Below are 23,961 nucleotides of genomic sequence, written 5' to 3'. Positions count from 1 at the left end.
TTGTAAAGGATGATTATTTACGTATGTACTGCCTGTGACATTTGCTGTACCCTACTTTGGGAAGCTATGAGAATATTGCCCACAGTTAAGACCAACCAGTTCACTTCCTGGTTGCTCTGGAGAATGTATTTATATTATAAAGATGCATGCCAAACTCATATAACATACACTTCTACCACTTGTGGCCGTTTTTATGGCTTAAAACTGCACCAAGCATGGTCTCTTCTATTGTGTAGTTGCATCATCACCTCTTTTTGCCTTTCGCGTGCAAAAATACCCCATGTAAATGATGTATAAATATGTCTTTGGGGTTGAGAATGAGTTATTTTGAGGGGTAGTCAGTTTACATTCATATGTAAGATTACAAGTGTAACTACTTCATTGACTACTTCACATTGCATCTCTAAAGTTAATGGACGGATATAATACAATATTTGCTCTATTATCGAGAGGTGTACTCCCTATATACTGTATATTATAATACAAGACGGAGTCGGTAAGACTGAATACCATGTGGTGGTGGACTGGTCACGTTTGAGCTGCGACGGCCGGAAATATTTCTACCTTACGCAACCTTTTTAGCTACAATAAAGTCACTTAGATTTCAATTTGATTTCTTTTAAATTACATCAACTCCATTACTTCCTTCCACTTATAAATTCCAAACAGTCAACTTAGCAGACGGGGAAGAAAATTACTCAGCTGCGTCTCCAACCTTGAAAAAAAATGTAGAGTTCAATTGAATTGAATGGAAGTGAAGTGTAACCAGAGGACTAACACAGTAGATCTGATGTTCTCAGATAACGGCTTGATGCTTGGGTGTGGAGGGTGTTCTAATACCTGAAAGAACGCAAAGCTCAATTTTTCCCTCAGCCTGAGTCAATATTAATAAGGTTTGATCTTTATCTGATCTCTTCACCCCACCAAGGAGAATATAGATGAGATCAGTGCTCTGTTTGAGCAGCAGTTCAATACATCTCAAGCTCAATAACACACATCAGACAGTCAGAACAGGATACACCTTCATTGCAAATGTTTAACAAAAATCAAGGTTGGCATGTTGATCTATGCACAACTGCGTAGCTGTCAACATTTGCATTTGAAAATAAGGGACATGTTCCTGAAAATGAGGTAAAATACGGAAAACTATTAAAAAGGAGGTTCAAATATATTCATATTTCTGTGAAAACAGGATGCAGGGCCGACAATTGTGGAACATGAACAAAAGAATTGAGACAATAACTAAATCAAAGGAATGGGAGCATAGTATTTTTGACTGATTTAAAGAAAAAAAATCAAACTTCATTCTAAAGATCCATGATGAGCAGGAGGTCAGGGCTCTCAGGTGTTACTTACTTACTTGAACTCTTTAATATTATAATGAATTCGATGTGGATTGTCTTTGTTGTTTCATGTTCTCAATCAATCACCTCATCTCTCCTCTGCTAGATTTAGATTTCTGCAAGGCCGGTCAGATGAGGAGCCCAGAATACATCCACCAACAGCAGCAAAAGCAGCAGCATCAGCCTCAAGAGGAAGAGGATGAGGTATTATGCTCCGGACCCGCCACTCACATCCATAGCCGTGGCTACTCCCTGGGCGTAGGTTCGGATGTGGACACTGAGCCGGAGGTGGATCCCTCACCCGCTCATGGCCTGCAGCACATGTGGATGCGTGGTTTGAAGTCTGAGCAGAGCTCCTGCCTGACGAGCCGCGCCAACTCTGCCCTGTCTCTTACCGACACCGAGCATGACAGGAAATCTGAGCCTGATAATGGTGAGTGATAAAACCTCTTTTCACACTCCATAAGGAGATTGTCCATCAAAGCCAGAGGAGATAGAACATTTTGCATAGCAGATAGTGATACTTTGATGGTGCATTACTGTGCATCTTAGTACCGTGCTGAAACGCTTGCTGAAACCCAGCGACTTCTGTAATTTTCTCTGCAGATGCAATTGAATCAATTTTGAAACAATACAAAAACATCAAACTCTTTTCATGCTTTAAGTTACAGCCTTAGGCAATTTGGTGACTGAAAGTCAGTTTTTGAACTATTGCTAATGCAAAAGTTCTGCTCTTTGAAGGCTCTTTTATGCAGTGAAATGTGGAAAATGTCCTATTGGTCATTGAGTCTCTCAGAGCAGCTTGAAATGGAGGTAAACCTGAGGCGTGGTGGCAGTGGGTGGGTGATGAATCCTGAGGAAAGTCTAATGATAAATGTCCAGGTCATACGGCTTGAAGAGGATTGAATATCCACTTGAAGTTGAAAAAGAATTTGGCTTAAGGTTTTTGAGGGAAATGAATCGTCGGGGCGTCTGCAGTAACTACCTGACTGGCGGCGGCCGACAACCACATCAGAGGTAGGGCTTTATCCTGCAAGGAGGGAGACGTTGCGAGCTTGGGGTGAAGAAATGAGTCCAGCTGGAAAGAAGCCTGGGATTGAGCCAGCTATCTGTCTTGCATTGGCGGGCTTGGCTTCCCGCAGATGGAGAGTTAGTTAGGGGTGCGCGCAAACAAAGACAGAGCTCTCCAACTGGTCCCCAAGGGCACTGTCTGTTTATGTGCTGCAAGAAAGTGGAACGTATTCAGAAGCTAAGGAAAGAATGGCTAATGTAAAGGGAGGGGGTAAATGGAAAAAAAGAAGAAGATGGAACAAACCAAAATGCTAATGAGAGAATAGAAATGGTAATGTAATGGTATAATTAGAACGAGTCTAAAAGAGAATCAGAGGTTGGGAGTAAAACAGGTGAAGAGGAAGCTATGTTAGACAAAGAAGGCTGAAGAGGGGTGCAATAAGAGGAAAAAAACGTGCAGGGAAGGTTTTAGGGTACGCTTGTTTTTGTTAGGGATGCACCCAGGGGTGCACTTTAATGACGCACTGATTGGAAATGGAGTTAGCCTAATGCAAAATCACACCGCAGAAGATGAGCGAATGAGAGTGAGGGAGTGGAAGTGCTTGCAGCATTACACGCTAATCAATTTGTGATGGCTGTGTGCATATGAAAGTTATTACCATTCAAGATGAAGGCCTCCATCTTATCTGGGGTCAAAAAAGGGGGTACGGTAGATAGGCATGTGGAAAGAGGAGAGCAAATGAAGAAGTGGCACAGCTTTGAGAAAGATTTACAGGGGTGTGAAAAAGTGTTTGCACCCTTCTTATTTCTTACTTTTTTTTGCATGTTTGCCACGCTTCAATGATTTAGATCATCAAAAAATGAAAATATTAGTCAATGACAACACAACTGAACGAAAAAGTGCAGTTTTTTAAATAAAATGTTTTAATGGAACTGAGAGTAATTGAGATCTGTCAGTCTGGGAAAAGGTAAAAGCTATTTCTAAAGCTTTGGGACTCTAGCAAACCACAGTGAGAGCCATAATCCACACATGGTAAAAACAATGTTCAAAGCAATTGTATTAAACTGCTACAACGGACCATGAAAGCTGGTTCATGTGTGATTTCATGTCACATGTACAACTAAATGTCCTACGCCTCCCTGAACCCAACACATTCTGTCTCTTCTATTGCTTTTTCATCATACTTCCCCCCTCTCTGAATTGGTATCTGTTACTTGGCAGCCTTTCTTCCTCTGCTCTCATTTATTCTCATCCACTTCCTGTCCATCCACTGTGACACGTGGCCAGGTGTGTCCATGCGTAGCATCCTTTAATAGGAAATACATTATGGATGTCACAGTTCTCTCCACAACAAAGTCTTGTACTCCTCTATTCCCCTCAATAATGAAAGTTACAGTCACTCTAAGAAAAAAAAATGGTGTAAAGAGACTCGAATCAAAAAGCTAACGTTGCTGCAACCGCATTTTAAGTCAGCCCAACCTCGCACTCCCTTTGTCTTCAGAACGCACCCCCCTCCCAAACTCATTAATGATGTCAGCTTCAAACTGGCAGGAATCCTTTTGTTCCTCGTCTGATCGAAGCTGACAAGTCAATTTTGTCAGTGCATGTGTTTGTGTGTGTGTTGTCAACCTGACTGAGGGAAATAAAGGGAGGAAGGAACACATTAAGTTTTAACATTTAATACATGCATTTATTTATTCTCTTTCGTGCACGTGTGATCGGAAAAGATGAGGCGGTATGTGTGTGTTGGGAGGGAGTTGCGTTTCCAACTGTGACACCTCCCTTGAGGATGGCTGTGGGCATTCTAGAGCATCAGTCCAGCCTGCTGACAAACTTGTGAAAATATCAAACTCTGTGAATTGACGACAGTGTAATGTTCGCTGAGGAGATTGGCAGAAGAAAAGACAAAATAAGGTTCAGATGGAGTTTACCGCTGACACACACGCACAGCCACACACACACACACACACACACACACACACACACACACACACGGTATATGACCAGAACAAATCCTTACTATCCTTTTTTGTACTTTGCTAATGTTTTGTCAGGGTTAAGAAAACATCTCAAGAACGTCAGTGTGTGTGAAATTTTCCTTACCTGCTTGGCAGCATATTTTCTCAAAAGTGATTAGCGACAAATCTAGTGACTTTTTCTGGCTTATCTGAGAGTTTTCTGGGACTTGGGGACTCAAAAGTGAAAGCACGTATTGTTCTGCACTTTGTGTTCTCAACCACCCCCACCCCAAAGCAATCACAAGCGGTAAGTGCACCCATGATGAACACACAGGGGTGGTAAAGTTTTCTTAATCTTCATTAAATTACTACTCATTACACTCAAGCCTCTTCAGACTCTGTAACTTACCTCAGGACACACACTCACCTAGCACAATCAGGGTTTTGCCACACTTAATATACTGTATGACTCATGAAAAATTACTAGGGAGACACACAATGGATGCATTATTCTCACTGATGTCCTGACATAGGTAATTGATATCAAATTATTTTTGAGTCATTGTGTTTATGTCTATTGTGCAAAACTAGCCCACTTTGATGATTCCTCCAATCACTCCACTACAAGATGATAAAATGTTATTTTGTGAAAAACAATATAAGATATTCAAAATAACTAAACCTCTGAATGCCATAGCATCTTGACCTTGACCTTAGTTAGTGGATTCCATGCTCCACTGCATGTGAAGAGAGATGATTCAAGAGGAAAAGCGAGACGGGAGGGGCCAGGTAGATTTGCTGTCAGTGGACTGAATTACTGCCACGTGGGAAAAAGAAAACATTACTCTATGATGTGGGTTACAGCACTCTGCCAAAATGAGATGCTAATTAAGTGACCAGTTTTTCATTCGTCATTCCCTCAAGCCTGATATCTATCTTTATGGACTGTCCTTTGTTCTCTGCTTTTTGCACTGACACCTTGGCATGGAGCAGACTACCTCCTGGCATCACTCTACTGCATTTTTCATTCACCTTGGTCTGAGAAGGATGTTTATAAAACACCTGCAAATCAATTCAAATTAGAGGCTCTTGCAAATATCAATGCAATTACCTTTGTCCGAGTAAGTGCTTAATTCCGATTGGCTTCCTCCTCCATTATTTTTCTTTTCAAACTTGACATCCCTTTCATATTTTCATATTTGTCTGATCCTGCTGCTGAATCAGAACACTTGATATGTTTTAATGTTCCACTTTAGCCATAGACTGCAGATAATGGTTGGAGGAAATGGGTTTTCAAATCTCTTCAAATGTGTAGCATTCCCAGGCTAGCAATTAAGCCAATCAAGTCAAATGTAGCTCGCAAAATATGATTCATTTCGGTGGTAATATCGTTTTGAGAATTATGGACACGTATTGCTTTCTCACCAAAAGCATGACAAATATACATTTTACAGCAGTATTTTCTGAAGTATTTTGTACAATGATAGATGAAGTTTGTTTACAATTTGGTAAAATGAGATGTTGATCTTTAATCCTCCAGTTCTCAAGGGAATTGACACCACAGTAATCCCAGACCCGACTGTGATGAATTTACGCTCGCAAAATAGGACATCCTTTTGCAACTGCAACACTGAGCAGTAGTAGATCCCCGTGGAGATATGAAGGAGGAGCGGTTGCATAGCGGGAGTGAACAGCAAAAAAGACGGTATAAAGGTTGCTGTATTAAAAACTGTATCAACCATGTTTACCGTCTGTCGTGAGATGGAAGCGGTCACGGCGCTCGCCCGGCTGCAGAGAGACCACTGATTGTTTATAGGAAACTATAAACAAGGAAACTTTGCATGCATATTTGGCTTAGACCTTGGTCTCATATCATTTTGTGGGAAAAATAAATGTGGATATATATCGTATATTGATATTTGACCTAAATATACCGGGATATGTGTTTCGGTCCATATTGCAGAGTGTGTGTTTTTTTATTTTTGGTAATGTGAACGACTATAAAATAATCACAGTACACTGCAGGGTGAATGTAGCCATAGCGTTTATGGAAATTGTTGAACTTTTTCATAATGTAGTTAATTGTCCTTGTGGAGAATGGAGGCCAGAACCAATTGGGATAAATATCACATGGTTGCTGAAAACTAGGTTGCGTGTAGCCTGGGGGAACATGTAGTGTCACACGGGGTCCTCATATACTTAATAAACATGGTCAATTATATTTTTAATGATCCCCCAAAGTTCTTCAGCAGAGCTGTAACTGAAAATGAGTGGAGAAGGTTAGCAAAGACACAGAAACAAAAGGTGGGATAGTGGAGTAAAAAAAAAAACTGACCTTACAGTTTAATGAGCGAACATATAGAACTCAAAGAAAGTGTGAGGAAAAAAAAAAAAAGATTAAAAGGCTTGTCGGAGAGCAAATTTCATACCAGCATGGCAGAATCATTAATTCATTACAAGGAAAGGCATTGAAATGAAGTTATATTATGTGCGGAAATAACGACTTGAGTTGTACGCAAGATGTCAGTCGGGAATCAGATTTTTCTTGATTTCTCTTCATTATGGGACAATTCAGAGAATTATTCAGACTACAGACTTCTAATTAGACAGAGAGGGAATTACAAATATTTTACATACGAGTTCTTATCCAGAAATGTCAGCTAAGTCTCATTAAGCAGTGGTGCTGAGAACGATTTTATGTGTCTCTTTCTTTTGATGTTTGAAGACGCAGATCTCCTTTTGGCATTTGGGCGGTCATGATAACCCCACTGGAGCCGTGAATCTACGATACCCTCAGAGATAAAGACATCTGCGGATGTGCCAATCAAACTATGCAACCATGCATATGGACATGTTCCACCTGGTGTGTCTTCTAACCTCCCTGGTGTGATTGTGTGTCTGTGCGCATATGAGTGGCAGTCTAAGTGGAAACACCAGACAAACAGCCACATGCTCTAACTCTGCTTTTGCCTTCCGAGGGCCCTGGGGGGGTTTGCAGTAATGGATTTGTCTATTAGCTCGTAAAGAACATTGCTCAGTGCCATATCGATCATCTGAGCTGTAACGTTTAGGGTCTTTAAGTTGTAGAGTTGATCTAGTGGTACACAGACTCCCCTGGCTACTTTACTAGAGTGAGAGATGATCAACTTAACCCTGGTGCCATGCTTGGCCAGAGGAACCACTATAAACTCGTCCACTGGAGCCAGAAACTGTTTTTATTGAACCTGGGCATCCAGGAGAAGCTTCAGAGCCTCTGTGAATCTGCCAGATGTCAGATAGCGGCAACAATTTGATTCCCTGCTTCTTTAATGGTGGTCTCCTCACATAGTTAGCCATGCAGGTTCTGCTGTTGACAACCCGTCAAAAAAGATACGCAAGACCCCGTTGTCCTAATGATGGACCTTTACAGTCCACTAATCCAAAAGAAGAGTTACTGGACTGTGCTGCCGCTTGATGGGGGTTCCTCGGTTTATGTGTTCATGTGTGAGAGTAAGAGAAAGAAAATCTTTGGTCATTTTTCCCCTCATTCCATGCCTTTGCGTATGTGAATTCAAACACCCTACTCCATTATCATCTCGCTGCCATGGCAACAGTCATTGAATCAGAACATCAGTTGCAGCTTTCATCTCATGCTGTCCACTGGTTGCCTACAGGCTGTCTGTATACATAAAGTGTGTTTGAATGAAAACATCACAGGGGCCAGCCACTGCTTGCCATTTATATACCGTAAGCGGTCATGTCTCCTGCAGTTCAACAATCACCTTCCAAGTGGAGGTCGGAGAGGTGAGCTGTTTTTAAATAAACAGCGGAATAAGCCGACCTTAAACTGTTTTTAGCTTCAAGCGCTTTTAGCGTATTAAAATGAGCGGCGAGCATTGTGAGTGGCACATGAAAACGCTTAAAGCAGAAAGGAACAATAGCTCTGACAGTGTGCTGAGAGATTAGCGAAAAACAGAGTGGTTTACAGTGAAGCAGAGAGGCTGACTGGGGGCGGAGGACACAGAGGTGCATGTATGGTCACACACACACAAACACATATGCTCTCAGAAACCCACACACACTCTGTGCTGTGGTGTGTGTGATGCGGTTGGAGGAGGGTGTTTTGTGTTTTGAAGAGCTGGTAGAAAATGCGGTGCCAACCCAACAGCGCTGATTAGAAAATAATGTCCAGTAAGGAAAAGAGGAAAGGAAATTAGGCATCCGTCTCCTTTTTCCTTCACATTTGCAGTTTCTATGAAAGAACAGCTAAAAATATAATTGAACGTTCATGCATGATAGGAAAATACCGGACACAATATTTTCTATGTAGGTGAATGGAACCTTTCACTTACTGTATGTTGTGAAATAAGTGGTAAATTATTCTGATAATAACGGTGGACGAGTAGTTAGCACACAGTCAGGAGGTCGGCAATACCTGGGTTGGATTCTGTGTGGAAACATCTGTGTGGAGTTTGTGGGTATATTTGTTAAACTTTCCCTTTTAAATTTGGTATCAAATTAATATGCAGAATTAAATCATGCGGATTGCAAGTGGACACAAGTGATGCTCAAGTTCAACCCATTCCAATGGAAGTATCCCAACAAGCGGCTAAAATGAGAGATAAGTAGGATGAGAACTTATGTATTTATCAGTGGTCATGTAAAAATGCAAAATACATATTTTTGAACCAGAATGACTTACTTAGTATAAAATGAATGAACCAATAAATCGTGTTCAATATTTCAAATAAATAAAGATTAAAAATGTTTGTTTTTTAAGTGTGGAGAGTAACCAGCTATGAACATGAAATTAATAACTATATTCAAACATGTATACATAGAGAGAGAATAAGTCAACAACTCCACAAACTAGACCGTGAGCTCAGCGACTGGAAATGACGCAATACGTTGCCAAAGGAGGAGTACCTGCACCCTGTATTAAAATGCGTCTATCCTTTATGTTTTTAAAAATGAAGATTTGCACATTCCTCATTGTTGCTGCAATAGCTTGCTTCCCCATCGCAGCTGCTGTAATTCTACCAAGGATTAGCTCGCGCTATAGCTGCAGCAGTGCCGCTATGACACTCCTGGTGCCAGTAGTAAAGATCGTTGTTACATGGCACGGTGCCCTGAGCCGTTAGACCTCCAGGGTGTGTGCACCACCTGTCATTATGAGCCTGTACTTCTGGCAGCTATGGACAGATAATGGTCCACTGGGTCTCACCCAACAATCTGCTGACCAGTACGAGCGCTGGTGGTTGCATGGCTGGATACCAAGACACACATAACCCCGATCGCGTGTACAGTATTAACAAGCCGTCAACAATGTGTTTATTTTATTTTAATCAGTGAAAAACAATATGTACACCGATTTGATTCAGTGACTTTGCTCTGTGATAGACTTTTACTCTCTCGAGAGTTTTTGGTTTGCGACCTTTGTCACAGACAGAGCTTAATTGAAAAAGCAACAATAGGACTTTGGAAAGTCATTAATTGTTATGGTTAATTAAGGTAAACATTAAATGAGGGGAGTTTTAATTGGTTTCTCTTGATGAGAGAAGGGATCTGGGGTCACTCGGATCTGCATATGTAAATAACTGAAAACTCCTCCAGGCCTGGCTTAGCTCTGTCTGCCTCCGAGTGCTGTCTCTCTCTGTGTGATGTTGTTTATTTTCCTCTCTGCTTGTCTTCCTCTCTCTGCCCCTCTTCACTCACAGCCATGCATGCACACATGCATGCCGAGGCATGGAGGCACACACCCAGCTGAGCTGTCAGCAAAACAAATGGACTGCTTTTGTCAAGTGACATTGATGGGGCGTATGCATGTGCTCCATGCTAAACCGCACTCCCTAAAGAGATGCATTTGTTAAGGTGAGGTTTGGCACTTTGGCACAAGATACTGTATCACCTTCATATTTGAAGGATTTGGAAGTATCCTAACCCCCCTGCCCTCTACCACCATCTCTTGTTACAGAAGCCTTGACACGGTAGAATAGGCAAAGCGCAATGAAAATGGAAACTATCACAAAAAAACACGATAGACGTTATTGCTGTGCATCCACTCTGAGCTACAGTACCTGTGCCTGAAGAGAGGGCAGTAATAGTGCACCCAATCACTTTACACGATCGATTGCCTTAATAGAGCATCAGATAGATGATCATGCAGTGAAATAAATAGCTTCTTAAATGTTACAGTACGTTGCTAAACGCATCTGCATTTTATGTCCGACTTGTAAAATAAAATAGGGGTGTAAGTGCGTTTATTTTTGTGTACAGAAGTGTATAAGCGTGTGTTTCTGCATATGTGGTGGAGAGGAGCAGACAATTGGAAGTCTGCTCAGTCACCCGGTCACCCTGCTGCAGTATAACACCTCATGGCCAGCGCATGGCTGTTGCCAATATTTCAAACAATTGAATGTGCTTTGTCCGTCCAAACAGATGCTTTACATCATTTCCAGAGGGTTCATGTATGTTTAGTACATGTGAAATGTGTGCTCTTCTATTTGTGGTCATTTTTGTGTTAACTACTCTGACACCTCACACACTTTCTCTTTAAGTGAGGGCTTAGGATTTAATTTAGGTATAATTTAGGTCTAAGTTCTGACTTTTGCAACAGTTCTGATATTACCGTGGTGGAGTTCTGCATTTCTGTCACCAAACATCCGATAGCTGTTATCATGTTGTCCATGAGACTTTTGAAACTAAATTAATATTAGCTCTGCTGGTTGCAGTCAAGGGGTGTACTCCATTTTCCCTAAATTGCTGCATGACACATCAATCAAAAAATAAATTACACACTATTAACATTTCAACCACTTCTTAACACTCACTTATTATGTTATTTCATGCCCATCCCTTGCTTTAATTACCATTTTGGCATAGTTACTTGTCATTTAAGTGCAGAAATAAGTTATATAAGTAACCATTCTGAAATGAAAATCTTAAAAACAATTCAACATATTGAAAACATTTTGTGAAAATGCTAAAATACTACAAGGCAGATAAATGCAATTATTCCACTGGCCATAGACAAACAAAACTGAATTTGCATCACAACAATACGAGTGTGATAATGTGCTCTTCAGGTTGGAAAGTTGTGCTTGTTAGGAGTGCAGCTCTTTCAGTCTGTGATTTGCTTCCAAGCCATTCACTCCTCAGTGATTTGTTTTCCTCCAAAAATGAGAGCGCGACACAAATATTTGTTCTTTTTGCTAATCAACAACAGAAACAGTGTTTAGACAATAGTTCCTGGAAAAGATTATTTGCATATTTTTCAATTTGTATTGCTATACAGCGAGCACATATTACAGTTTACATTTTGGAAACTGATTGTCTCTCCGTTTGGGGATCAGTTTACCTTTGGTCTCATACCAAAATTGACTCAAATTGTTTTTTCACTGAATTAAATATGCTGATTGGCATGGCCGACTTTGTTGTGGTGACTGCGATTCTTACTAATATCAATTTCGTACTCAGCCAAGCCATGTAGTATGTAAATATTATTAGGTTTTTGAAAATGCATGAGAGGAAATGTGTGGGTGATGATGAGCCTGATTCAGCTGTGGCTCATGTTTTCTTGTTTGCATTGAGCCCCACTTTTCTTTTTTATTATTTGGCCAAGTACTGTATAACTGCTAGTAATATTCTTGTTCTTGCTAGTTTTCTTACCCCTTTTAACTTGTGCTGCCCTCTTTTCAACTTGCAAAAATAGTTGGTCTCTAAACTTCACATTTATGGTCAATGCTTAGCACTTTCAATTAGGATAGTGTTGGTGTAATGTAGTGGGTGGAATTTCAAAGTAGCAAATAGTCATGCTTTAACTTTATAATAAAACCATGCTCCCACCACATGTGTAGGCTGTATACTTTTTAAAAAATATATCGCCCTAACATCCATTCTCCCATAATATTAAACACATACAATTTCCAAAAATGTCCGCTTCTTACTTGTTTGCTTGCCCTCCCCTCCCCTTTGCTGTGGTTGTCTTCTCACTGATGTTTGCATGATCTTAGTGGTCTGCAGTCTCTGCAGCTCTGGGTCAGGGTCCTCACTGTTCTGCCTTTTTAACCTAGTGCTGGTCTGGCACGATGTCCTGCTTGGGACATGCCGGGGTGCCACAACGCTTGGGGTAGGAAGTGGTGTGCATGTGTGTGGGTGCTATTTATTTATATTACTTTTGTATTACCTATTTTTTAATGGGCAGGACAGACAGGGGTTGGCTCTTTTGGGGAAGGGGGCCTGGTGTTCCACCTTGGCTGGGTGGTCCCGTTTTGGGGGCCTGTGGTAAAGTTCCAGTGCTACAACAGAGTGGAAAAACCAACATTTGGTGGAATGAAAGAGGGTAATATCTCAAATGCCCTTGCCCTCAGTTGCCCTCTGTCAACTCCTCAGTATTATGCCTCATGCTTTCATGCCTGATTTATGTGAAGTTGATGATGCAGCAGTATACAGTATTTTGTTTCTACTGTACTTGAGGAGATGTGAAATCAAGGGCCTGTAGCCACTATTGAACTATTTTGGTGGTGCATTTACCCGTGAAACACATACTGGTCATAAATCTATATCGTCTTGGTTTGGATGACAAATGGCACATTTCTTCTTCTCATAGCCAAAGGCCATCATATGTCTTTCATCCTGTTATGATTACGAGTGGGAAGGTCTTATGCAAGAGCTATTTACATCTGGGGGCTGTCTAGCTGAATGGATCTCCCCTGATATTTCAAGCAGAGGAGGTAAAGAAAGCCTTAGCCCACGGCTGAGGTAGGTAAAATATATACAGTACAGTATATGCAGTTATATTATTGGAACTAATACATGGGAAGCATGGTCAATGGTAAAGTTTGTCCACAGGCACAGAGAGATAACCCACTGAAAGTAATATATTAATGTGCTCATATGGCTAAAGTATTAAAGCACGAGGCACCTTTTGTGTAAATTTAAATAGTGTTGGATTATGTGGCTACAAGGCTTGTAATCATAAGTGAACTACACACAGCAGGGCCGCAATCATCAGTTAATTTCTTAATGAGGACACAATAGCTTGGAGATCAAAGCCTCTCCATTTGCATGTACTCTCAATGTGGCCACAATTTGGAGCAGTTCTTCAAAATATATCCATTTCTGCAAGAACATGCCCTGTTGTGTTGTGCGGTACTCTTATTCCAATAAGAATAGTTCCCATAGTGATTCCAAATATTTTCGACACCCGTATCTTATCACCTCCAATCATGATGAGCCATAGACTTCCAACCATATGGAATGAATGTGAATTAACTCTGCACCCTGCTTGCCGCTGAAACACATTCATCACACAGGCTAAAGACGACCCTATCACTAATACACACAAACACCTAATTTCCAAGTTGAATAGCACAACACCTATCACCCATCCATCCATGATGTCGCACTCTTCACACTTACAGAACACGCCGTTCTTTGTGGGGAGAGAATAATAACATTAGCAACAGATTGTGTTTTTTCATGTTTCTTTGAGCCTGCATAATGTCTTTGACTCATCAGTTGCAAGAGAGCTTCATCGGTGAAATATCCCGTTATTTCCATCATATCCAAATCCCTGTTCAAATCTACTCAATTGCCACTTGTGCAGATATGAGAAGGTTGAGTGGACTGCTGGAAAATCAATGGTTGTCGGAAGTTGAAAGGAAGAATGGGGCAGGTTGTCCACAGGTATTGACTTGTCGTCTGTGTGGCAGGAACATTGCGAAAACACATCTAAAGGGATATTATTGACAAAGAAGCACGGGCATGAAGCTCAGTAAAGTGGACAGATACTTTATTATTCTCGGGGGGTAAACTCGTTTTCACAGTCAATACGTGAATACACGGAACACTCTGAAGATGGAGTCGTAAAGGTTTAAAGACTTTCCTGATATTTAAAGGTGACTCAACACTTGAAAATCCAGAGTCTGTAATGACAGGAGTTTTGCAGGATTTGGCACAAAACGGAAAGCCTGTCACACTTTTTGGGGTACTTATGCATAACCTGAAAAAAATCATTATTCCCCAGCAGTGTCATGGTACATTTTGCTGTAGACGGTACAGACGTGATTCCCGGACAAGGAATACCCAGCCATTGGAGATCTCCAGTGTCAGTCAAATGATACCTGGTGTAGAAAAGAAGCACATACTAGCTCTTGGGAGAAAGCCGACACTGATTCAAAGCCCCAACCTTCTTGCTGTGAGGCACCACGACCAACCACCTGTACGCAGACCTGCGAACATGTACGCATTTTTTGTACACTTAACCCGTCGGCTTTGTCGCCATTGTCAGTTTCCTTGCCGCCATAGCTTATAGTACATCAGTGCTGTCACACCCGAGCATAACAAAGCCTCCGTTCTAGCATGACATGCATCTCCAACAAAATAACCAAAACTGTGATTGGTCGGCTTGTAGTAGAGTATTTCCTGTTTGTCTAGGACTCGTTCAGAGAGCAGATGATCCACCTCTGCGAATGTGGTCTTTGATTTTGGCTATCTTGACTGTTAAATATGGATTAGTTCAGCTGCAACGCTTCTTCTCTCTTAGATTACCAACGTTCACTCGCAACTGGGAGCTAACAAGCTAAATAGTCGATAACAGTTGGCATTGCGTCACATCAGATTTCAATGTCAAACTAATTAATCCAATGCATAGTACAGTAATACAGTAATATAGCACTATTAAATTATAAACCCGAGGGTGCACTCAAACATTGAAGCAATATGCCTTTGCTTAACAAAAGACAGACATAATACTTGCAAAACTGGTGTTTCCTTGAGTTTACTGATTTCCTTGAGTCAGAGTTGTGATGAGACACAGGCTAGGAGGATATCTTCAAGGTTGTGTGCCATAATCACCTACATGAATGCTGTCATTCTGCTAGCATGCTACACGCTCCCTCTGGAAATAGAGAGCGTTCAGCCTTGTTAGGCCTCTAAGAGCTGCGAGGAGCCTGTCATTTCGCATTAAAGTAGCATAGCATTGCTGCTTTCATGGTTTCAGTCCTCATTGGACAGCGAATGATATATTTATGTATAGAAATGAGATGGAAGGCAGACCTGCTTGTCGACTCACCAGACTTTAGCTTATACGTGTGTGTGCCTATGCGTGTGGGAATGTATACACATGCGTCATTGTCAGGCTCTATGGCATTTCCTATAATGTATTTGTGTTCCCTTGGCTGTGCCATCCTGTGTTATGGGGAGAGCTCAACTGTATAGTTTTTCCTTCAAACATTGGTTTTGAATGCTCCAGTTTGTTCTTGGATAATGTCTTGGTTATTGTACAATATGGCAAATATTTGCTGTCATGTTACCCATAATAAGTAATTGTGCCCGCAAACGCCCATTAACTTGAATTGGTTGTGGGTCCGTAAAGGGCCATCATTGAGTCCAGATCTGGTCCAAGATTGGTGATGACTGCTTTATAGAATACTACGGTATCCTGGTTCCATTGTGTTCCATTGTGGCAAAGAAAGAAGAAATCAAGCGATCCATACAATGTTTTTATATATATATATATATTTGGATCCCTCAAACAGATTCATTGGGTTTTACATTATTTCCTATGGCAAAAAAATGCTGAGGTTTTTGTACATTTCAATTTTCGTTCTTTTGGAGTTAATTAATAATGAAAAGTGAGCTGTAATTTGTTCTCCATACTATACGTACATAAACACAGCATGTCAGGGAAAGGCATTTTCTTAAAATAGACACACTTTGAAGAAAAGCCATCCTTCCTCAACCCTTCTTCCCCACAGTCTACCTTAGCCCACTCATTCATTTGGTATGCCTGCCCACTTAGGTGGATCTGAAACGGCACCAGATACATGTTTCTGTCACAAGCTTTGTGTCAGTTTTTTTTTTTTTTTTTTTTTTTTTTTTACATGTGCAAGGAAAATGGGGAAAGAACGGATAATTCTGACAGTAGGAATCAGTTCGGGCAGTTCTTAAATGTTTTACTGCTTTAATGGGACTCCAGAAATAGATGCAGTGTTAATGTCCTCTGACTCTAGAAATAGGGGGCAGAATGTGTTTGTGTAGTTGTGTGAAACTTGTGCGCATGTCTGTGAGTGTGTGTGGCTGCTCATGTGTGTGATTCAAATGGGCTTAAGTGAAGGATTCTCGCATGCAAATGAAGCCACTTAAATCTGAGACCTTTTTCCCCTCTATCTCAAAGGACACCCTATTCTCTATTTAGAGCACCACTCTGACATCAGCTCGATGGAGGCGAGGCCCAATGGGGCTTCGGCCTTGAGTGGCACACTATAGACTATAAGAAATCACACAGATTTGCCGTATATAATCTCTCATCCGTTGAGATATCCACAACAAATCTTCAACAACCTCTTTCCGGATACAAGACACTCAACATAAACCATTGCCCAGCTTGAGCATGAAGCATTACCTTTTGAAGAAGTACTCAATATTGTGGGATTTTTGTGGGTATTCGGTGCTTCCAGATAGTATTTGCCGCTTTAGAACATTTAACCATCTCTCAGCATGGTTTCTCTTCTCCAGACAGATACTGACCCTGAATATTGATCCCTCTGCCTGCTGTATCCTTTCCCCTCTAGACAATCCATACAAAATGTATTAGTTGTGGAGAGAGCTACAATGTCCTCTGCAGCTAATCATATTATGGCCACAGAGAGCGGTATCAGTAAAGAAGCAACCTATATTCAGGGCCGGTGCGAATGGTCCTGATTGGTAAATGGTATTGCTGTGTTAAATAGTGGGTTTTAAAGCATCAAAGTGGGAAGCATGTTACCTGATTATTATATATTATTTTTTGTCTAAAGTGTATGCATCCTACATATGTGAAGAGATACGCACATTTGAAGTCAGCATGTCAAAAAGAAGAAGAAAGTGCTGATTGTTGAGTGGGACAATCAAAGGCTCTGGTGCTAATCAGAGCTTTCAGGCATACCAGAATGGTAAAATGCTTGGAATATACAATGAAGCTTCAGCAGATGCCCAATGCCTGACTGATGTGATTGCTCTCCTCATTCACTAGGGAGCAAGAAATAGAAATCAGCCCCCAGCTAGCGGGTAGGACTATATATCGGTTTATGGCAGTAATGCAGGACCTTATCCAATGAACTTTATCATTGAAATGTCACACTTGTATATGAGATATTTAACATCTTAGGACTGTACTTTATATTTTGATTTATATTTCGATATATGTTTAGTGATTTATGTTGTAAGGATGGATTTTCATTGTGCTCTGTGACATTAACAAAGTTCTATTCCATTCTATTCTTTGGATTTGGATCTTTTATCTGCTACAGTATATGCTCCGTGAACGTGGTCATTAATTAGACACCCAACCCACGAGATGAGATAACCCGCGGGATTGGCTCCATTCTCATCTCGTCCCCAATCAAAATGAGACTGGGGACAAATAATAATGATCATAATAATATGTACATAATATATCGATGTTGTTGTTCTGCACAATATCATAGGGCAATGTCAGATTTCCAGATTTCCTGGAATTCCTAAACAACTGTCACGGATTTATGTGGGAACATAACACCGTATGCAATAAAACAATACGAAGTACGAACAGCCCGGCTACAGATGTGAAGCAAAGATAGCTGATAATGTATGGCTTAAAAGCATCACTGGAGCGCTTGCTAGTTCACTCTACACTCCATATAACCAGAAACCAAATAGTGAATGGAAATTACCAACACAATTCCATGTTGTTGAGCCAAGGATATAACGCCAATCCAATCTGTCTGACAAGGAGTGCTCTATGCAACTGCTTAAGAAGCTCATTCATTATGTACATGGGATTAGAGAAAATCTAATTGAGTTAGTCTGTTGGAAAAAATACTTTTAAGATATATTTGACTGAAAACCTACCTGAATAATTTGGTAAGAAGTTGAGCTATTGTAGCAACTAAACAGCAACCAGTTTAAGACAGTTTGGGCACACTCGTCCCTAATATATTTATCTTAGAGGTAAAATTCATGAAACTAGAAGACTATCCATCCATCATCATCAGCACCAATGTAGCAGTGTTGCATGTGTGCATGTCAACATACTGTTAAAATTAATATTCTATGTGACAAATATGTCCTTTCTGATTTCACATTGTGTCACTTTCGACTTATTTTTTGAATACTTGTGACAAAAACCAAAAAATAATAATTAAAAAGGGTGCATTCGCAAATAGAAGAGCCCCGACGTGTGCCTTCCACGTCTTCCTGTTAGTTGATAGTCAGTTGTTGGGCCTTCTGACAGACGGATTCATTAAATCATGCCACAGTGGTAACCTGCCGTGACAGGACGCCATTGCCTCCTTGGAATTCCTCAATCAGAGTCTCTCATGCGCTTAACGAGGAAGTAAACACGCTAAATTGTCTGTTGGAGGAGAAACGGAGAGAGGCTGTCTCAATTCAGCGTGTCATGAGTGATGTCCGCTGGAGTTTGTTAAGGATAATATATAACCTTGTTATTTTTCTTCTTCCATCAATAGAAATTGGGCACTGACGTGTATCATACATGAATGCTTTTTGTGTAATACAGTAATAGACTGTTGATACTGGATATTGATTTTCTTTAAAAATGTAAAGAGCTAAGGACATGTCCAGGTGACAGTGGCTATAACCAAATCACCATGCTAATAGTGTGCACAACGTGTCAAATAACATTCAATACCGAGTGGTTAGACTCTTTATAATGTTGTGCAAAAACATATTTACTGCATTTATTAACAGTTAATTCCATAATATTAAAAATGTACACACATGCACTGCCATAAAATCATTAAAAACTTAAAACATTAACAGTTTGGAGTCGCCAAATAAAAAAAAATTGCTAAAACGGCTAAAGGTCATATTGCAGTTATCTACACGGTTATAGTTGTAATTCTTGTATTTTGTGATTTATTATATCATATTTTAGTATGTCCTGACTGTGTTCTGTGTAGGTGTGAGTGACTTAGTAGTTTTTTTAAGTCCAACTTACACCCCAATTAGATATACATCACATAGGAACGGAACTTGTAAGTAACAAGCGGACCAACTGTGCCGGGAACCAATTAAAAATCAAGCTAGATTCCCTAATCACAGTATGGGCTAATGTTTTATAAATGGAGCTGTGTCAAATTGTAAGTTTTACTTTGACATAGAAGGCAGCAATCTGCATCGATAAATGGTTTTCATATCTTGCTGAACTCAAGGCCATGTACTCAATCGTGAATTGAACACGGATGTTTTAGTTATCGTGGTAGTTTGGTGAGCTGTACATTTAGTAGACAACTATTCTAAAGCTCTGAGGTGCTAGTCTAGTCTACAAAGAGCCTGTAATAAAAAAAATAAATAAAAAAACAGTACACGAATCTCGTAAATGAGCGTTACATTTGAATATGCGGTTTGTTGTTCCAAATCTGCCTGGGAGCTGCCTGCCTTGACAACGGGGTGGGTTTTAAAGGGGTGTTGACTGTTGTCTCTGCGTGTTCCTTTTAAGGCTATTTTGAGCTGAAGACCTGCAGGGTGTGTGTGTGTGTGTGTGTGTGTAGGATGTGTGCGTGTCAGGGTTGTGTTTTAATTAGAGAGACGGGAGTGTGTCCTTGGGCTGGCGCAGAGGGTCAGGAGAACCTGGTAGTCCTGGGACAAGTCTGGCAAGCCTGCTAAACACCCATTACTCAGGCGTGTAGATGCACTTAAAAGTGCACGCGCACCTTCACACCCGTGCACGCACATTTGGCTCTCTTCTCCTTGGCCACTGATATCGTGTGGTAAGCAAGCAGCCTGCATGTCCATGTGTTCTGAGGCTGTCTCTCATCGCTGGTAGCGGAATTACCATTGGCGCTACTCTGGGGAGATGGAGAAAGGCTAGGGAGAGAGAGGTGAGCAGATTGAGAAGTACAGGAGGTGGAGTAGAAGGAGCAAGTTGAGAGGGGGGTGAAGGGGATTAAAAGAAGAAAAGGTTGAGAGGGGGGAGGGAGGGAGCGTCTTGACATTTCTGTCCCTGACCGGCAGAAAATGCCACTCCAACCTGGCATCTCTCTTTCATTCTGCACTGCTCTCTACAGCCTTGACTTGACCCATAACTTACATCCGACACCTATTTCCATACCCGCGCTGCACTCCCGCAACCTTCGTTGGTCACTTCTCCTCTCATTTCCCTGTATCAGCCTTCCCATTTTCATGTTTCTGCCATATGACCTCTGGCTTTCATCCAGCCTTCCCGTCTTTGTATTCATTTCCATATCACAGACCGTCACCTATACCACATCACTCCCAACTTTCTTTCATCAGCTTTCCCTTTTGATTCTCCATTACTCTTTCACTTCTTTTCTCCTCCAAGACCGATATTTGCAAGACTCTCACCCTCCCTCCAAGGCTAATCTCCACCTCTCCCCTCCCCACACACCTCTGGTGTGCCTAGCCTAGGCCCCGGCCGATGATGGGACTCATAAAGCCTCCCAGATGAGGTGATAGCTAATGGCTGTTGAATAATGCATAGCAGGCAGGCTTTAGAGAGCCCAGTCTATTAGCCTGACCAAATACTCTGGGCTTTTATTAAAGACCAACACTTACAATTACAAACTACATTAAGGCTGGGGTCCTCACTCATCCCCCTCGCCCATATTCTTCCCTGTCATAGCTAAGACTGAATATTATCTTTTCCTTTTTCAAATTGTATATCCTTGAGCCAGCTGACCCTTTTAGAAAAGGTTGCTGACAGTCTTTTTTTTCTAGTTTCTATGCCTTTTTTTCCCATCATTGCGTCAAGGGTTAGTAGCCCTTTTATTCACCACTGTCGATAGAGAAAGAAATGGGTGACATGGAGGGCAGAAGCACATTTCCTTTGCAGGTAGCTTGTATGAAAATGAAAGGATGCATAAAGGTTGCTAATGTCTCCCGCTGCGCTTGATTGTGACAGCAAGCTAATGTATCGAGAGCACTGAAATGTTGTGTATTGGTTGTACAATATGTACATCTGCTGCGTATCCTCTAATGCTACAGATGAGCAACTCCTCCTTCCACATGCATTTTAATGATCACTAAAAGCTCGAAGCGTGTGGTAATGGGTTGTAAACTGTTATATAGTTGTGTTTGCTTACGGCTTTTAAAGCTGTTTTGTACCTGTGCTTTGGACCTATGTTTAATTGCACACGTGGCTGTATCGCTCTAATAGTATATTGACCCGTCCTTTGATTTTGAGTTTGCGAGGCAAGGTCTCATCGTTTATTTGCATATGACAGTGTGGTGTCTGCACATTTTGACATGTTTGCATGGTTGAGTAATTGTGTGGCATGCATCCGTTTATTTTCTTCTTTAATGAGACTATATTCAGGATCAATGGTCAGCAGTGACTCCAGTTATTATTTTTTTTACTGACTTGTCTATCCTTGGTGACGTTAGGGAGAATGGGGGCGTAGGCTGCTAACGCTTCCGAACTCTGTACACAATATAACATATAGGAATAAACATAGACTTTGTATTTGCTTAAATAGTTCCACACATTTTGCCCCGTTTTAACAAAATCGGTAAGATGTTCCAAGATGGTCCAGGGAAATAATGTCACAAATAATGCCACAAGGACCTTGGCCAACAATGTTACAACTTTGTGTTTGTTTGTCTGCATTCTGTCTTGTCTTAGTGATGTTTATTTGTTCTGACCTCTTGGTTTTCCTTCTGGCAAGCAGTTGCTCAATGGCCTGTGCTATATATAGTAATGTCTGAATGTCAGTGACCTTTAAAATAATCCTTTTGTTTGAAATCACATACTTTGAAGGTTAATGTCAAGCCAAATATGATCCAAAAGCAACATGATGCATGGTATACTTTGTTGTGCATAAGCAGGGTCTCAAAAAACATAACATAAAATGAACATAAATATGTGTCTGTTGTATTTTCCATATGTTGCAACATTTTATGACATAGAAATTGCTACATTTGTACATTTTGACCCAAGACAAGGCATAAACCGAGGATGAGGCTGCCGTAGATGTCTCCTGTCAGCTCAGTGCTCAAGTCCTGTCTCCCGTCTGAGTTGAGGTGGATCATGGTGCCTGTCAGTTTCAGTTTGTCAGCTTTCCGCCAATAATATAATGTTGCAGAAACATTTTTCGTACACCATGACTTTCTACAGCCCGTGTAATGATTTTGATGTGTTTTTAATTCAGTTTTTAATTAATTTATGGACGCATGTTCATAACTACGGAAAGTTGTAAACAGAGTACCAACTGTACTGTATACTGGCATAGTATATTTTCCAATGAATGACAATGACTAAGCAGTAAGGAGAATTTCTTTCTACAAAAGTGTCAGACCAATTCAGACACATGCAGCAGCTCAGATAACGTTGAACACTTCACCGTTAAACTGTGAAATGAAAAATCACTCCTCTCCTGGACGACCTAATGTACAGTATGTATCCCTTTACTTCATCTTCCTGCACTAAAATTATGTCAGCTCGGATTCCAAAAGTAGGGCTTCAACATCTACAGCCAACATAATCTGCTTCTGCTCAAATAATATTCCCCAAAACACAACAAATTATAATAACGTAGAATGCTAAGTCTAGTGCACCAATCAATTCTATATTGATCATATAAAATACACACTGTCCATAAACTAATAAAACAAATATAAATGACTGGACGGGTGGTTAGCGTGCAGGCCACACAGCGAGGAGACCCAGGTTCGATTCCTGTGTGGGTTTTCTCCGGGTAGTCCGGTTTCCTCCCACATTCCAAAAACATGCTAGGTTAATTAGCGACTCCAAATTGTCCATAGCTATGAATGTGAGTGTGAATGGTTGTTTGTCTATATGTGCCCTGTGATTGGCTGGCCACCAGTTGTCCTATGGACAATTTGGAGTGGCCAATTAACCTAGCATGTTTTTTGGACTGTGGGAGGAAACCGGAGTACCCGGAGAAAACCCACGCATGCACGGGGAGAACATGCAAGCTCCACACAGAGATGGCCGAGGGTGGGATTGAACTCGGGTTTCCTAGCTGTGAGGTATGCTCGCTAACCACTTGTCCACCGTGCAGCCCGATAGTAATTGTAAGACTTGTATCAAGCGACATGCTAATTCTGAAAACATTCCTCCAGTTTTATTCTGACAGAAATATTAACAAATGGTTCAAATTGTGTGTGTTTTTGAAAACGTAGGCTTGTATTGAGACAGCAAAGGACTTTGCTAACAGTCCCCCCCCCCCCCCCCCCGTCTCTCTAGAGACGCATGAGGAGCAGAGGGCAACTGCAGTCTGATGTGGGGCATCTGTTCCCACATTTGTTAAGCTTTGCCTGGTGTGTGCGATTTAAAGATGGCGAGGGAGGGAGCGCGAGCGGTGCAAACGTGTGTGTGAATGGTGTTGTGATTGGTGTGATAGGTGCAGTTGGTGGACTGGAACGGCAAGGTGTTGTTGCAGGAGAGGGCAGGTTCCGACTTGTCATTGGACTGTGTTAAAGCCGACCCGGGGCGGGGGCTGCACTCACCTCATTGACCGCAAGATGGCTGCCGGGCGAGTCCGCAGGTGGTAGTGAAGATACATCTCTTTCTGCTGATTATCCACCTCTTTTTGCTCTACACACCATCTAGCTCCATCTCGCTGCACCATCTATTATATGTTCTGTCTGAATATCAAGTGGCTATACCTCTTTTTGGCTATTTTTCATGTCTTCACAGTTTTATAAC

General features: G+C 41.2%; 1 protein-coding gene across 6 annotated transcripts in view; it reads left to right on the top strand.

Moving 5' to 3' along the window:
- The window catches only part of tenm1 (teneurin transmembrane protein 1), a 165,114-nt gene that overhangs the window by 21,278 nt on the left and 119,875 nt on the right, over positions 1-23,961 (top strand). For all 6 annotated transcript variants that reach the window (XM_058063859.1, XM_058063856.1, XM_058063855.1 and 3 more), the window contains one exon: positions 1,450-1,776. In XM_058063859.1, coding sequence (XP_057919842.1) covers positions 1,450-1,776 — 327 coding nt within the window. The remainder of the gene's footprint in view (positions 1-1,449; positions 1,777-23,961) is intronic.

This window comes from Doryrhamphus excisus, chromosome 23 (assembly GCF_030265055.1).
Source record: "Doryrhamphus excisus isolate RoL2022-K1 chromosome 23, RoL_Dexc_1.0, whole genome shotgun sequence".
NCBI lineage: Eukaryota > Metazoa > Chordata > Actinopteri > Syngnathiformes > Syngnathidae > Doryrhamphus > Doryrhamphus excisus.
This window is presented reverse-complemented; position numbering and strand designations above follow the sequence as displayed.